This window comes from Phocoena phocoena, chromosome 18 (assembly GCF_963924675.1).
Source record: "Phocoena phocoena chromosome 18, mPhoPho1.1, whole genome shotgun sequence".
In the NCBI taxonomy this organism is placed as follows: domain Eukaryota; kingdom Metazoa; phylum Chordata; class Mammalia; order Artiodactyla; family Phocoenidae; genus Phocoena; species Phocoena phocoena.
In genome coordinates this window covers 2865666-2883279 of record NC_089236.1, presented here as the reverse complement: position 1 = coordinate 2883279, position 17614 = coordinate 2865666, and the positions used below count along the sequence as shown (strand labels likewise).

General features: G+C 46.5%; 1 protein-coding gene across 1 annotated transcript in view; it reads left to right on the top strand.

The window, feature by feature from the left end:
• The window catches only part of MIPEP (mitochondrial intermediate peptidase), a 133506-nt gene that overhangs the window by 73780 nt on the left and 42112 nt on the right, over positions 1-17614 (top strand). The window contains exons 15-16 of the mRNA XM_065896321.1: positions 1616-1690; positions 4286-4405. Coding sequence (XP_065752393.1) covers positions 1616-1690; positions 4286-4405 — 195 coding nt within the window. The remainder of the gene's footprint in view (positions 1-1615; positions 1691-4285; positions 4406-17614) is intronic.

Here is a 17614-nt window from a genome sequence, read left to right as displayed (position 1 = left end):
CCAGGAGTTTCCATTGTTTGTTGATAATCCTTCCACACGTACTATTTTTTTATGGGAAAATAAAACCATTAAAGCTTTGTGACGCTTGAAAAACCCAAGTGCAGCAGCAGTCCTGCCAACAGAAGGTATAATGTAAAGTAGGGTTTGAAGAAAGCTGAACATCTTGATACAGCTGCTGGCGTGTATGACTTCACTGAACCGTGACTTTTTCAAATGCTGTTGCAGGAGATTTTCGTTTTATGTCGGGAAGACCCAGGCCTTTCCCTGCACCAGAAGTTAACGCTGCGCAGCTTCCTTCAGTCTGTGTCTTTTAACTCTTGAAAAATTGCCTTTTTTGGCTGGTTTGCTTTTCTTATAGCCAAACGGAAAGAGAAGAGAAAAGGCCTTATTGTCTGAGCCTTCATCCTGCTACAGAAGTCAGGGTCGTCCTTGCGTTAGTTCACTCCTCCTGCAGACGTGCTGCACTGAGTGTCTGCTGTGTGCCAGGCACTGTTCTAGGCCCTGGGGAGAGATCTGTGTAGATATATAGATACACATGTGCGCACACCCGCGGCAGTGCCTGCTTCCCCTTCCAGCTCACAGCTCACATTACCACTCACCAGTGTTTAGTCTATACAGCTGTAGTGCAGAGTAACCTGCCATAAGTCTCTTACATAATTCGTTTCTCTTTAGAAGCGCTTTTAACTTGATTTAGATTGTAAATAGAATTGTATAAAATGGCAGCTGTCTTCAGTAAACACCAGCATTAATGGTTTTAAAGTAGAGTGCGGGCTTCCCTGGTGGCGCAGTGGCTGAGAGTCCGCCTGCCGATGCAGGGGACGCGGGTTCGTGCCCCGGTCCGGGAGGATCCCACATGCCGCGGAGTGGCTGGGCCCGTGAGCCATGGCCGCTGGGCCTGCGCATCCGGAGCCTGTGTTCCACAACGGGAGAGGCCACAACAGTGAGAGGCCTGCGTACCAAAAAAAAAAACAAAAAGTAGAGTAAGATTGGCTACAGCACTTCCTCAGCTACATTATTAGTTTGTAAGAGAATACGTGATGTTACATGATTATGCCTGATTACTCTCGGAGAGGAAGCCCTGAATTGTATAGGGCCGTTAACCAGACTGAGTTCCCAAGCCCTGCAGTTCTTTCAGGTTGGAAAATAGATGAAGGCACAGTTCATTATCATGGTTATTTGTCGGGATATGTTGTTCGGCTCCGGTACTGACTGGCCCCATGGGCTAGAGTTTATTTCTTGACTTTGTGACCTTTGATTCCTGTCATCAGTCATTACGTGCTCTTAAGGTCAACAGAGCACTTGAATGGACTTTCATTGCTAACAAAGGAACAGAAAAAGTACTAACTTTTCCTAACGTTTTAACTAGAGTTTTAAAGAACAGTGCCAATGTCTGACTTCCCTACAATCCTGTATTTTCACGTACAAACCCCTATTTGATAATTACCACTTTCTGAAATTCAGTGGAATGTATTCATCCTTTATCTTGTCCTCGAAAATATTTCAAAGTTATGATTAAACCAAAATGAAATTGTATCATTTGATGTTATTTTTAACCTTCCTGCCTCAGAAGTACACAGTGCTGTTTACTCACACACATGTTGTTTTGTTTCTCAAGTCACTGCCCAGAAATACGGTGTCTCGTCTTTGCGAATCTAAAAAGGTTTGTGCAGCAGCGGACATGCAACTTCAGGTGGGTGTGTGCCTTTGTTCTGAAGCTTTCCGCAGATATTATTCAAAATAAATGTATAACTTTACATTCTTGCCAGTGCTACCCATTTATTATAATAATTATGCTTCCAAAACATCTTTTGTCTGAGTTCAGAGAACTTGACCTTGACTAATCATTTGGTCTTCCAACCGTCCTTAGGAAGTAGGTGTCAAATAAGGTTATTTCCCAATTTCAGTGGAAAAGCAAAGCGTGGAAAAGTTTTACCTGACTTCTTCTAAATGGTGCATTTCAGCAACCAAGTTGTATCTATTTGTTCACTTTGTATCTTTTTTTAAATTTGTGTTTTTAGATGTGAAGTTTAAACAGTAATGACTTAGTTTTTAGTAAAACTCAAAGCCAGTGTTCCAGGTTTCCAGATAAAGACGAGATATATTTTATAAACCATCTGGATGTCAGGTCTGTGTGATACCAGATGTTTAGGTTATTTGTAATTTCTGAGATTGTTTATGGAATTCTTCCTCTTCATCAGATCTTGAGTGTTACGTAAACACAGCCTAAACACCCATCTTTAATCTCTGGCAGTATTCACTTTCTAATGATCCACTCACCTGTTTAAAAGTGTAGCCACTATTGAATTGCTTTATAGGTGTATAAAGTTCAGTCCCTAGAAAGTAATGAATGTGCTCTGTTTTTTTGGACCTTAAAATACACGTTTCAGTGAAGAAGATGCCTGCTATAGACAAAACCATGGCTTAACGTTATTTAGTGTCTGTTTGTATCACACAGTTGCAAAAAGATTTCTGGATTATTTGAAAGGTTAACATTACTTGGCAGTAGTCTTCTGATTTACTGGTATCTGTCTTGGGAGTCCTACCTTTTAAAAGCCCGTGTCCTGGCGTCCTTTGCAACACTTGTTCCAGTGATTTTCTTCTGAAAAGGAAAACCAACCATTCTGTACTTCTGCCCTCCAAAAAGAATAAGGAGAGAGAGGGAGAGAGAGGGAGAGGGGGGTTGAAAAGCTGGAGGAGAAGGGAGGGAAGGAGGTTCCCGCCCGAAGGGCCGCTCGCGCTGCTTTCCTGTCACACAGCCATCCCCCGAGCCGTGGGGACAACCCAGGGTGGAAGGGAGTTGCTGCAGATTTCTAAGCGGGTATCAGTAGTGGTTTTTAAATTGTGCCTTTTAAATTTGTATTTATTTCTTGCTGTGCATTATTTTAAAAATAGCTCCTGTTTTTCTGCAGCTGTAAGGTTCCTGGTCCCAAGCACGCAGGACCCCCTGGGTGGGCTTATCGCTTAGAATTGTTTGGTTCATCAGCAAATGAGCATGAAATATTGGGGTGGCCAAAAAGTTCGTTCGGGTTTTTCTGCACGATGTTGCAGCTTACAGAAAAACCCAAACGAACTTTTTGACCAACCCAATATTGTTACTCATTACAGAACATGGAATGGCAAGAGCTGTATTTAGTATATGTTTAGATTGCCAGTTAGAGCAAAGCAATATTTAGGAAATGTCTATATTTTTCCAGCGAAGGTTTAAACTTGACTTTATAATTTAGAACCATAATTCTCTATCTAGATGAAGCCAGAAGTTATAGCGGTCATTGAAATTTTTTCTTTTATACAAACTAATCCTCACTTCTTTCAAGTCAACAGCTGCACATTCTCTACAAATTCCTATTTTGAATCCGAAAGATAACGTATCGGAAACAATCACTTGACAGTTTTTTCTTTTAAGATAGAATATTTTCTACTTGCTTGCTTCAGGTAAAATTCAAACAATGTTAATAAGTCAAATGTTGCAGTGAAAAAGCACTTTACTTGAGGTTTTCTGCGCAAAATTTAGCTTTCAGAGCTTGGTAAACACGCAGCAGGGTTCATGTTTAAACTCCTTCTAATGCTTTACTCTCCCGTCATGTTTCAGTGGCCTCTGTCCTCTCCTTGGAGGGGAGTGAGCCTTCCCTACCAGTCACCTCCTTAAGCCAGGGTCGCCCCGCCCAGCAGCTGCTTCCTCTGAGCCCTGACAGCAGGGCTGGGGTCTGCCTTGGTCCTGGCCTCAGACTCTCCGACAGCTGCTCCTGAATCCTGTGTAACACCCCTGCTTCCTCACCTCACTTCACCCCGCCTTTCACCTCTCATCAACGAACTAGGATTCTCACCCCGTCATTTTTCTCATTTAATTATATCAGGATTCTAGGAAGAAGCCAAACAGTATTTATTAGCTCCAGGAGGTCACAGGTCATAACTTAATTTTTTCATATTTCCATATATATATATACTTCCGTGTGTGTGTGTGTGTGCGTGTGTGTGTGTGTGTGTGTAGTTCTGTGGTCACAAATTTAATTTACTACACTGTACAGAAAGAGTACCTTATAGATAGGGTTCAGAATTCCTTAATAACCTTAATCATGGAGAGGTTGAGAGCTTTCCTTTTCATCATTAACATGGTCTTAAATGTGGTATGAAATGCGAAATACGTCTCAAGCCTCATACACTTATACGTGTGACTGCCCAGCTGCGACTTGCATTTATTATTCTGGTAGACTTGTGACACCTTTGGTCGCCTGCATCATAGATGTAAGCGTGGTGCCCAAACTAAACCGGTGCGTTCTTCCATCAGGTCTTTTATGCTGCTCTGGATCAGATCTACCACGGGAAGCACCCCCTGAGGAGCTCAACCACAGACATCCTCAGGGACACCCAGGAGAAGTTCTATGGCTTACCGTACGTCCCAAACACTGTGAGTCTGGCGTTCCGACCCTGTCGTGTGCCATTGAATGGGTGTACGTGTCAAGTGGGCGGGGTGTGAAATCCTCTCCTGGATGTTGAGGTTTCCTGAGGGGCAAGTGCTAGAAACGCCTGACTCACTCACTGCCCACAGCCGTCCGTTTACATGCACTTATTTTCCTCCTGCTAGCAGGGTTTTTCTAGATTCCTAGGGAAGTGGGCTATAGAAGGGCCCTTGGAGTTAGTCTGTGTTCTTTGTCATCATTTATTTGTGACAAGAACAGCGATGTAAGATGGACGTGATGATCGGTCCCCAGCCGCTCGCACTGCAACGAGAATCCACACTGATTGAGGACCCGCTTGTGTCGGGACCGTGACGGGCATCCCCGGTGCTCTGTCCGAGGACGGAGAGCGGGCGCATCGCCACCATTCGCTGAGGACCAGGTGCCAGACTCCGTCCGATTGCTTGGCAAAAACCCTGACTCAGAAGGACCCTGTGAATTCGATGCTTGCCCGTCATAGGGGTGCATGGGGGCCTTGTGCCAGTTACGTGTCTTGTCTAGGGTCACGTGGGTAGTGAGCGGTGGTGTCGGGATTCCCACCCAACCCTGAAGCCGCGTGTCCTCATCAGCCCAGGTTCCGTGAGGAAGCTGCGTGCTGGGGAAGAGTGCCCTGGGTCCTGGCGTGAGACTGGCGCTTTCATACCACTGGGGACCTCAGGTCCAAGCGATGGGAACCCGACTCCTAGTGGCTTAAGCAGAAAGGGTGTTTATTGAGCCCCGTGGCTGGAAGGTGCAGGGGTCGGTCTGTTTGGTTGCCGGTTAGCTGGGTTGAGTTAATTCTTACACAGTGTTGTTAGAAATGTTTCTCCTTCTTTCGTCTTTCAGCTGTGTCTTTCTCTGGATTTGTCTTACTCTCAGGGAGGTGGCCCTGACTTGGTGGCATGGTGGCCACCGGAAGGTCCAGCTTAGCCCATCTCATAGAAAGAAAGCTCATTTGAAAATGCTCTGTAAGCCGTAAGATGCCAAATAAATGTGGTTTCATTTGATAACAGTGTTGGATACCAGCATGTGTTGTGCTGAGTTTAAGTTCATCAGTAAACTGTAACTGTCCACTAGATCTTCAGGTCCTAATACTCGAACATGTGGGACTGGTCATCTTTACCAGACAAGGAAAGTCACAGGAAATTTCATCTTCGTAAGGTTCCTTATCAGCAGTGTTTGATTGTCATAGAAGCTTCGCCATCTATTTGTGAGGCCTAATGCTAGTCACACTGCCTTCCTATTTTTGACCACATACGTAAGAAATCTGTTGTTCCAGTGCTGTGCACTGCTGTGTACTTGAATTATCCGTACTAGCGAAAATCTGTAATAAGAAGAAGAGTCTCACTCTCCATCAGCGGAATCATAATGACACGTGCCTACATTTAGGGAAAAACGACATCCTTTAAGGGTGTTTTCCCGTTTACGGAGCATTGCCTGACCCACGTGCTTTTGTGCTCATTTTATGTTCTTCTTTGCTTAGCTTTAAAATCAGTGTGACTTGAACTCCACGTGGTTATATCACCAGAGGGTAGTAAAGTCGTAGGGACACCAATATTAGGAGGGACTGGGCTGCTTTCTGAAGCCACTTCAGCTTGGCTGAGTTGCTCGCCCCCAGCTTTCTTTACCTTAAGTCTTATAATAATTGAGCTGTGTCTCTTTTTAGAAGAAAACCCAGGAAATTCCCTGGTGGTCCAGTGGTTAGGATTCAGTGCTTTCATTGCCGTGGCCTGGGTTCAGGCCCTGGTCGGGGAACTGAGATCCTCTAAGCCGTGTGACATGGCCAAAATAAAAATAAAAACAATGTTAGAAAAATAAAAAGGAAGAGAACTCAGATTTCCTCACCATGCAGGTTTCTTTTGTGTAGTTATTAAATATACAAAGATGAGGTGACATTGGTACCCAATTCTGCATCAACTCTCAGTAAATTATTGTTAATTTAAAAGGAAGGATGTTGTTGTTAAGTCCACTATCCTTATTCTAACTCCTTTGAGAAAATATAAAGGTTTATCTCTTCACTGAGATTACCTCCCCCATTCATGGTCAGTAAGCTGTAGCTCTTTGTGCCAGTTGTTTTGGGAGGTCTTTAGAAGAAGCATAGCTACATTTAGAGAAAAAAGGCATTCTTTAAAGGCTTGTCTTTTTTTTTAACGTCTGAGCGTTCGTGTAGATTTGCACAAGTGTTCTGTTCTTCCTGCCTAGCAACTTCGGCCTCTCATCCATTTGTCAGCTCATCATGAGACCCGTAACAAACCTTCCCGTAAACATAGAAAATAAGACCAGGGTGCTCGCTGGGATCCTTCCGTGTCGTATCCATCAGGATAGGAAGACAAGAAGAAAAGAGAGAAGCACTGGAAAGGAAGGTACACAACTGTCAGTATTTGCAGATGATTGATTGCTGAGAAAATCCAGAGTGTGTAGAGGTAAATTATTAAAATTAATGAGAAGTTAGCAACTTTTCTAGATAAACAATACATAAAAATTTAATCCATCTCTGTTTACCAGCAACAAACACAAAAATTGTAAATAAAGGCAAGAAAAAAATATAAGGTGGTGCCTCCCCAAGCATATTATCTTTAACTTCCGGATCCTAAGTAAACAGAGAGCTGAACCGCACTTCTAGATAGGAGGATTTGATATAAAAACAATAGCACTTTTTCTCCATTTAATCTACACTCTTAACGTAATGGGATTCTCCTCGTTCGTTGGCTTGAAGCTGATGAGCTGAGAGTATGATTTTATGTGGAAGCGCGACGGCCGAGGAGCAGCTTTGAAGAACAGTGGCAGGTGGGCGGGCTTGCCCCGTCGGGATTAGTACTCAGAGGAGGCTGTAGGAATTAGGACGGTATAACGATGCTGCAAGGGCTGCAGGGACAGATGGTGGAGCAGAGCCCAGAGCCTGAAAGCTGGCTCAGCACATTTACGGCCTCTTGACCATAAGCTGAATAACACTGCAGGTCTGTGGGCCGAGAAGAGATTGGTTTATTTTAAATGGTGCTGTCGCTATCCATCGTCCATATGGAAAAGATGAAACTTGGATCCGTCTCATGCTGTGATAAATAAGTAAAGATTTAAATTCGTAGAGATGATGGGAGTGTCTTTCTGACAGCTCCCTTCTGTTCCTGCTCAGACTCGCATGTCATACAGACAACACAAAAGACATCAACTGTAAAACAGAAGACTGATACATTCCACTGTATTAAAATCTGCGTCTTCCGTTCATCAAAAAACCAGGTGAAAAACAGTGAAAAGCTACAGACTGGAAGTAGAGGTTTTCAACACATGTAACTGGAAAAGGATTTTTTTCCTTTTTAAATTAATTAGTTTTGATTGTGGTACAAAAAACACAGGACATGAAAGGTACCATCTTGAACCATAAACAAGACGAAAAGACAACCCTCAGAATGGGAGAAAATATTTGCAAATGAAGCAACTGACAAAGGATTAATCTCCAAAACATACAAGCAACTCATGCAGCTCAATATGCAAAAAATAACCCAATCCAAAAATGGGCAGAACACCTAAATTGACATTTCTCCAAAGAAGATATACAGACAGCCAACAAACACATGAAAGAATGCTCAACATCACTAATCATTAGAGAAATGCAAATCAAAACTATAATGAGATATCATCTCACACCAGTCAGAATGGCCATCATCAAAAAATCTAGAAACAATAAATGCTGGAGAGGGTGTGGAGAAAAGGGAACCCTCTTGCACTGTTGGTAGGAATGTAAATTGATACAGCCACCATGGAGAACAGTATGGAGGTTTCTTAAAAAACTAATAATAGAACTACCATACGACCCAGCACTCCCACTACTGGGCATATACCCTGAGAAAACCATAATTCAAAAAGAGTCATGTACCAAAATGTTCATTGCAGCTCTATTTACAATAGCCAGGACATGGAAGCAACCTTTAAGTGTCCATCAACAGGTGAATGGATAAAGGAGATGTGGCACATATATACAATGGAATATTACTCAGCCATAAAAAGAAATGAAATCTGAGTTATTTGTAGTGAGGTGGATGGACCTAGACTGTCATACAGAGTGAAGTAAGTCAGAAAGAGAAAAACAAATACTGTATGCTAACACATATATATGGAATCTAAAAAAAAAAAAAACAAGTTCTGAAGAACCTAGGGGCAAGACGGGAATAAAGATGAAGACATAGAGAATGGACTTGACACAGGGAGGGGGAAGGGTAAGCTGGGACAAAGTGAGAGAGTGGCATGGACATATACACTACCAAACATAAAATAGATAGCTAGTGGGAAGCAGCCGCATAGCACAGGGAGATCAGCTCGGTGCTTTGTGACCACCTAGAGGGGTGGGATAGGGAGGGAGATGCAAGAGGGAAGAGATATGGGGACATACGTATATGTATAACTGATTCACTTTGTTATACAGCAAAAACTAACATACCATTGTAAAGCAATTATACTCCAGTAAAGATGTTTAAAAAAAAAAGTACCATCTTGGAACAGACGGTGCCTTGAATGCACTGCATAAGATGACCTCGGTGTTCGTTGGGGCATGCGGTGAAGCCGCGTCAGGATGCTGTCTCACTCTCACCCATCAGGCGACAGAGAAAACCACAGACAGTGACCAGTGCTGGCCAGGCTATGGAGTCACAGTCACACGTGGGCAGAGTTGCGTTTGCCGTGACTACTTGGAAATCAGCTGGGTGTCACCTCTTAACGTTGAGGATAGACCCCGTGACCCAGCAGTTCACCTGCTACGTGGAACCCAGAGAAAGTGTTGTCTTAGGTCCTAAGCGTTGAGGATAGGAATGTGTACAACAGCACTGTTTGTAAATGGGGGGGAAAGGAGGGGGCTTCTGGGAAGAACCCACGCGATTGTGAGCACAAAAATAGATGAATGATTTCGGGCGTATTCATCGGCTGGGATACTGGGCAGCAGGGAAATCGCGATGATGAGCTTGAGAAGCAAAATGTAAAAACAAAATGAGCTTCAGAAGAAATAGATTTTGTACATTTATATGAAGTTCAAAATCATGCAGAACTAAGCAGTGCATTATCGTAGATATCTACATAACTTAGTAAAACTGTAAAGAAAACGAAGGAATAGTAAGCCCAGAATTGAGGCCGTGCTAACCGCTGGAGCAAGGAAGGGGAGCACAGAAGTCTTAGAAATATTTTCTTTCTTAAACTGATTAATAGGCTTGTGGTTGATAAATTGGCCATTCTGTGGAGTATAGGAGTATATTCTTGGTGTGTGGAACGTGCCCTACGTGCTGAAAGGCTGTTTCGGCTGCCGGGTATGGGGTACAGAGGGGTTGGGGGACCAGCTGGAAAGTTATTCCCGCGTCGTCGGGACAGCGCTGCTGGCAGCCCTGGTGGGGGGAGGGGGTGTCGGGCAGGTTCGGGGACCGTGTGGAAGGTGGGTGGGGAGCCTGGCGGGGCCGGGGCGGGAAGTTGGGTTCAGGGCGACTGCCGGGTTCTAACGTGAGATGGACAAGAGACTTCTCGAGTCCCCCGAGACCAGAGGAGGGGCAGTTTTCCCCTCTACTCATCTCCAGAGATTGTTTTTCTCCAGTGAATTATTTTATTTCCTCAAATTAAACAATGAGAAAAGGAAAATATAATTTATACGACAACCTACAGCACATTGAGGCTTTCCGATGCATCATACAGCTGGTACAGCTGGTACAGAGGGTACGCTGGGATGTTAGTTTTCATTTCCAGAGGCAGGCTTCTCCCCTGAAGGATGGGTGAGGAAAAGAAGCGCCTTCGTTTTCATCAGGCCCTGCGTTCTTCCTCCCCCTTGGTGGGCTGGGCCAGCATCCCTGGGGGCTGAACACCCCTCAGGTGCATCTCGGTGACACTGTGAGGTTAGCTACAAGGAGGAAGAGGCGGCTGGGCGGGCAGAGAAGGGTCAGAGGCTCAGGAGCCCGCAGACCCACTTGGTGCCGGCGCTCCATAGGCCGGGAGGGGCGGCCCCCGCGGTGGGCAGGGGGTGGCGTCAGTGAAACAGGAAGACGGGAGGGGTGCAGAGGGGAAGGGTTTAGTCTGGGGTGAGGATGCTGTTGGATCCATGGGTCTGAAGGCCAGGAAGCAGATCCTGGCGGGAGCCGTGTAGATTTGGGAGGTGTTCACCTACAGAGAGGATGCTGTGAGCTATGGAGGGAGACAGCGCCCCTGAGCGGGGGACCTGCACACCCGGGTCAGCCGGTGTTGGTGGAGAAGATCTTCTGATTGAAATAGCTTTTTCCCAAATACCAGCTAAAACTGAAATTTTAAACGTATTTCCTATTTCTACCACTCTTACAGTATAGCGCTGTGCCCTTTTCTATTAATTTAGGGTTACATTGTGCTACGTCGCTTGGACCATCAGTTGTAGGACATTTATTGTGGATGTGTGTTGTGAGTTCCCAAAGAACAGACTGATAAACTTTCATCAGGCAACTCACATGTGATCTGAGAGCTTCCCGTCTGGAAACTGCTCAAGTTTTCGAGCAGATTCTTAAGCTGGTGTTTGCCGCTGTCATGATGATATGTGCAAAGGACAGTGGCGGCTAGTTGACCAGTTGGGAGTTGGAGTGCAGTCAGGGGTGACCTGGTCGTTTGCCCAGTGTGCTCACCCGGGTCAACGTTCATTCACGCGCCGCCCCTGACCCCGGAGGGCTGAGCCCGCAGAGGGGAGGGAGCGGGAGAGGCTGGGGCCAGCCCTGCCGTGTGTGCTTGCCTTGTGGTGTTTCCCTTTGGTTGGTTTTTCAAGAGTCTCAAAAAGAAGAAAGGTAACAAAAACACTCGCCACGAGAGGACGTCATTGCTCCCCACGGTTGGGGTGTGCTACCGCTAGAGGTTATTTTCTCTCCTGCTCGCTGAAGAACTTCTTTCTTCAAAATATATACGTGGAGTGTGTATAGAGATCCATGCAGATACCCGACATGTGTGCATTCCAGCACATGAAGAATTCCGGTTTTATAGCTTTAATTTTGAATGTGTATTTCAAAGCTTTTCATAGGAGATGTCACAAGTTCAGTTCATAATAAAATTGTGTCAGCTTATTGACCATGTGGCATCAAGCATTCATGAGTTTATTTTAAAAGCTCTAATTTTAGATTAACTGATAAAACACTAAGATAAGGAAATATTATCTATTAAATGATTTCTCTCTAGATTAAAATGGCAATCAGATGTTTTCTTATTAGTTATTTTTAAAGAAAGCCTGGTGAGAGAAAGCTTTGATCACGTGGGAGCCTTTATATAGACATCTGAGGTCTGCTTCTGACCTTTGGCTATTCTTACCTCACACTTGCTCAGATGTGGGTTCAAAGAATGGCATAAATGTCTCTTTTTTTCAATGTGTAAAAAAAAAAAAGAAAAAATACTGTCTATTAAACAGTAGAACTAGACCCCAAGGTGGTTAAAAGTTCATCATTTTCTCTCCAGAGGATTCCACTTCAATTATTTGGTAGAAACTCTCATTTCTCCTATTTTAGCTCTTTTTCCCCCTGGGGAAGAGGTTACATTTCCTCCTGTTCTTATGCCCTGGCTCTGGTACAAATGAAAAAAGTCTCCTGGGAGGTAAAGGCATGCCCAGGTGGCACAGTTTGGAGTATCTGACGTTGCTAAGCAAACGTTAGATTAAACAAAACAATATTTATTTTTTTCTCTATCTTAAATACAAAGACCATATGGCACATACCTAGAAAAACCTAAGTGGTTAATTGCATGTTAAATTCCTTTCCTCTTTGGCTGCATAAACAACCGAGAAAATATTTACCTTCTCTGTCATGCTAGGTTTATTTATGACTTTGTAACTAAAACACAGAAGTGTTACAAATTGAAACTTTAATCTCACAATTGACTCACTTTCTAAAAATTTATATGGTTTCAGTTTGTGGGACAGCTGCAACTCTAGATTTCACTGATTTAAAACATGAGGAAATTATGTGACTACCCGGTTGTTTTTATAATGTAGTCCTTTGAGCCAAGTCACCGACTCTCATTTTCATCTTGGTTTTCATGAACAGTGCTATGCTTTTTTTCTTTTGCCTGCAAATTCACATAGGCTAGATAAAATGAAATTTAAAAATCCAGGATATTCATTTGTTCTTTACCAGGCCGACTTTGCGTTTTAAAAATACACGTGTGTCTTGTAGATTTGATGCTGTTTACATTTCCAGAAGCTTCCGCCCTAGTGATCGTCTGAGTGGGTCCCGTTCTTGTCCATGGTGAGCGTGGGCAGGATGCAGGGAGCTCGGGGCCCAGAGGGCTCGTCCTGGTGTCTTTTTATACCTGTGCCCCTGGGACTCTGGGGGCAGCACCAGCCCCTGTAAGAGGCCTCTGGTTGAGTGATGCTGATCTTACGTTTTAACTATGTTTGAGTCATGCATGCATGTGACCAAAAATCCGAAGGAGTGAAAGGGTTTGCAGCTGGTCTCCCTCCCACTCTGGCCCCGTCCCCTGGGACACCGTGTCACGTTGTTCTCTCACACGCACCTGAAGATGGAACCAGCTCCCACAGACACAGACGTGCGTCTCACCCGCCTCTGCTCCGGGTGGGCTGGCCTTACGCGGGGCAGTTAGTGAGGAGCCCTTGTCTCTGCAGCGAGACCTTTTCTCAGTGCGCCCTGGAAACCCTTCGGGGGTGGGCCTTCCCGCCACGGTCCTGCGGGTCCTGCATTCTGGCCTCAGGCTGTGGCGCACCCCCTGCCCGGAGCCCCCTCCTCTTCTCCACGCTCGCCTCCCGGGAAAGGCCGCTTCTCCAGACCCCGTCCTTCCTCTGTCGCACAGTCTCACAGAAAGCAGGTCTGCCCTCCCTATCCTTCACCCCAGGTTCTCATTTCTTGATGTCATTTGACTAATTCCTGTCGTCCCAAATGGAGTGAAATTCCCTAAGATCAAGGCCCATTCTCATTTATTCACCGCTTCTCCAGGGCCCCCACACGGTATGCAAGGTACACGCCCAGCAAATATTTATTGAAGGTTTTTTTAACCTTTTTATTGGACATGACTTACATACAGTGCACAAATCCTGATATACAGCTCCATGAATTTTTATATATGTACAGACCTCTGTAACCACCACCCAGGTCAGGAGACCAACATTTCCAGGACCTCAGGCACTGAACCCCTCAGTCAATGCACCTTCCCCACGAGGTAACCCCTAGCTCTGCCTGTTTGAGCCTCATGCAAGGGCTGTCGTGTGGTTTGTATTCTTGGGTCCTTGGTGACCCAGGTGAGAACAGTCCCGGTAGAGCCGTGGGAGTGAAGGCCCAGTGAGTGCGGGTCAGGAGAGGACGGAGGGAGGGGACTTGGGGATGCTCTGGTGGTTTCCTGCCGGGGGGAGAAGAATGGGGCTTGGAGGGGGCGTGGGGCAGAGAGGCTGTCTCTCTGTTGGATTTCATTTTGGTTTTTAAGAAGAGAAATGACACGCAGAGGCTGGTGGGAAGGATCTGCAGAGGCTGACAAATAACGCTGCCCGAGAGTGGAGAGCGGTGGGGACGTGGCCGGGGGTGAGTCTTCCACAGGCGCGCGGGGTCAGCCTCGCCGGCGCACGCTTGTGGGAAGAGGCTGGGGTCCGGAGGGGCCGTGGTGGACGTTCCCTTCGGGCTGCTTTGTTCTGTGGTTCAGGACGCGGGCGTTAGGGAGTGAGTGGGGACGTGGCGCTGCTAGCTCCCAAGACGGCGTTAGGGGCCCCGGGCCCACAGGAGGCAGGCGAGGCCCGCCGGGCCACGGCACGGCCGTGGGGGCTCAGGCGCCGCGCTCTGGCCAGAGCTGTGGCTCTGCCACGTGGGTCCGGTGGCACGGGAGGAGGTGGTGGCCTTGGAGTGTGCAGAGCTGTCCTGATGACCCACCGTGGGCTTGCCGGGCGGAGAGAACATGAGTCCCGGGGCTGCGGCCTGTGCGCAGGCGGCGGGCTCAGCGGGTCCCGAGTCCCGGCGGGGTCTGGGACCGGCTCCTAGAGTGAGGGAAGGGCCTCGGAGACAGCGATGGTGCAGGCGTAACCGTGGGTGCGAGACACGAGTTGGGGCCGAGGACGGCGTCCCCCAAGGAGAGGAAGAAGGGAAGGAGTCAGGAGGCCAGGGCGCCGTGAGCTTCCTGTCGCTGCTGTCACAGGTGTCTGCCCATTTAGTGGCTTAAAGCAGCACAGGCGTTTCTCTTCTCACGGTTCTGGAGGTCGGGAGGCCGAAACGAGCCATGGGCTAGAGTCACTGTGCCGGCAGCCGGCCCCCTCGGGGGCTCGGGGAGGCTCACTCCTGCGCTGGCCTCTCCTGGAGGCCGCACGGCTCCACCTCGTCGCCCTCTCACGTCGCCTCCACCCTTGACCTGCCTGCTTCCCTCCTGCAGGGACGCGGGCGGTGGCATTCGGGGGCCACTCACGTAACCCGGGGTGCCCCCTGGGGTGCTCCTGCGGCGTCCTGTGAGGGCAGCTGCAGGTTCTGAGGCGGGGGGAGGGGCATTTAAGGACTCGCTGTGCGGTCGCTGGCGTCCTCAGAACTTCGACAGGAGCAGCCTTGGCGAGAGCGAAGATGAGGCAGAAGTGAGAGCCTCCGGGAAGGAGTGGCCGCAGCCGCGGGAGCGGAGAGCTGGGCAGCACCGCGGCCTCCCGTCCAGGCCGGGGACCCGGGGGAGGGCCCGAGATCGCGGGGAGAGCCGGGTTTCTGTTGCAGCAGAAGAGTGAAGGGGGCCGTCAAGGGGGCAGGTGAAAATACAGGCAGTTGTGCTCCCGACGAGAGCTCAGTGGAGAGTGGGCGGGAGAAGAGGGGAGGGCGGGAAGTGGGACCCATGGAGGGGGGCGTCATGTGGCCCCCTGAGCCAAGAGGGCGGTGGTGGTGATGGAGCAGGTAAGCCTGTGGACGCAGACTGTGTGCGCCCGCCCGGCTGCTCTGTTGTCACAGTAAATTCCTCAGAGTGGGATTGCTGGGCTGCAAGTCACGCAGTTTATTTCCCGCACACGTGCAAAGTTAAAGTCCAGATGGCGTTCCCTTGACAGTGTGATAGGCCACACATGCTGTAACTTATTTTTACTTGTAATTCTTTTATTACCAGTAAAACCAGCATCTTCCCCTATGACATTTTTCCATCTGTATGGAAGTTAGGGGGTGAATTGCCTATTTTTGTCATTTTCCCGTGTTTAGGTTGATCTTTTTGTTACTGATTTTTATAGGAATGTTAACCTTTTATCTTTTTTGTTGTAAATATTTCCCACATCTTGTTATTCAGCTTTCAACTTCGTTTGTATTTTTTTTTTTTTTTTAACATTCAGAAGGTTTTATTGTCAGTTTGCTAGATGGTGGTGATTGTTGTTTTTAGTTAAATCTATCAGGCTTTTCTCTGAGTTTCCTGTCACGCTTAAAAATAACTTGTTAGCCTGAGAATATTTAAATTTTTGCCAGTATTTTCTTCTAGACTCTTGTGGCTTTATTTTTGACTTTTAAATTTTTGATTACTTAAGCCTCTAGTGGTGTAAAGTATGAGATTTGGAACCAGCTTTACTTTTTCTAACTGGTTTTTGAAAAACCCACTTTCCCCACTGATTTGAAAAGGCCTCCTTTATGAGATGCTGAGTTTCGTATACAAGATTTGTGTCTGAGCTTCCGTTTCAGGGCTCCTGCTGAGGCTGGATAATCATTTGTGAAGTTTTTTGTTATCAGCTGTTCTGTTTTTGTTTTTTTTACACAGATGCCTTACTCTGTTATGGATCTGCTTGTTCCTATCACACCGTTTGATATTTACTGGTCTTCTTAGAAGTGCCTCATACATCTTGTTAAATGTATTCCTGTTGTATGACTTTTTCTTTTTTTTTGCTGTTGTGAATGGGTCTGTTGGTCTCTCTTTCCCGCTTCCTCTAGCTGTTTATCATCGGCACATAGAAAGTTATTTATTTTCGTTTGTTGATTTTGTGGCTGGCATTCTTAATGAATACCACCTACTGCTTTTGAAACATATTCACTGGACTTTGGAGGTTTTCCAGATACCACTCTCTCTCTCTCTAAATGTGTATTTACGTATATAGATGAAACCTCACGACGTGTATAAATAATGTTTTGCTGCCCCTTTTCAGTATTTCTGTGACCCTGGTGTCCTTCACTGGTCCAGTGGCTTGAACTTTCACAATCGCACCAAGTAATACTAGGGGCATTGAGCATCCTGGTTGTGTTCACGGTCTCAGTGGCATATTTCTGGTTGGATCTGTGATTTGAAAGCGAGCCAGCACGTGTGTTTGAGCCTATTCCTGGATCAAGAGTGTGTATTCAGATTATGAAGGCAGGAGTGAGGCAGTGAGGTGTGGACACAGGCAGGGAGGCTGGAGTTCTTGGGGGCGGGGGGGATGAGCAACAGAGGCTCCCCCAAGGGTGAGGTCACCCCACGTGGTGGGTGATGCAGGCGCAATGCGTATATGGACCTCTAGGCTCAGATGCCCGCTCGGGGGCCTCAGATGTTCCTCTGTGACGGTGAGCTCTGACCTGTGTGGTTATTGTGGAGAGGGAGTGAGATCACGCATGTCAGAAGCACTTAGCCCAGTGCCTGGCACGTATTGAACACACAACAAATGTTAAGTAGCATTGCTGTTACTATTCTTGTCAGTGTAATACATGATTATTGAAAGGGGGGATTTCATGATACAGACGGTGTGCGGGAAAGATAACTTCATCAGTTGCACGTAGGATGGCTGAGAGCAGAAGCATGTTAATACATGAAAGCAGACGGACATCCCTGTGTGTTCGGCATTGTTCGGTCCGGATGTTGAGGCTGATCCCTGCCCCGCAAGGACAGCCGTGGGCCAGGCCACTGAGTCCCTGGAGTAGTGCGCCCACGGCCATGTGCTCCAGCACTGTTTCCCCGACCAGGTTATTCATGTATGAGAATGGTTTACCTTGGAGTCGTTTACATCTCGATTTGTAATGTATATAATTAATAATTATGAAAGCAAGCACCCATCTAGTTCATCTATTTAATATACTTTCTCTTCAGGTCTCTAACTAAGTGATGACGTAATCATTCTTTTCACATGTGTATATTTTTTCAAGTCTCAGGGAAGCTTTGAAATACTTGCTGATTTATGGAGAGTAAAAAGTGAACCAGACTTTCTCAGAACATTTAGAAAAATTCAGACACTTAAAAGCTAAAATCAAACAATATTTGAAATGATTTATACACTTTCAGCAATAACTTTTTTCCACTTAAGCTGGCGTAGA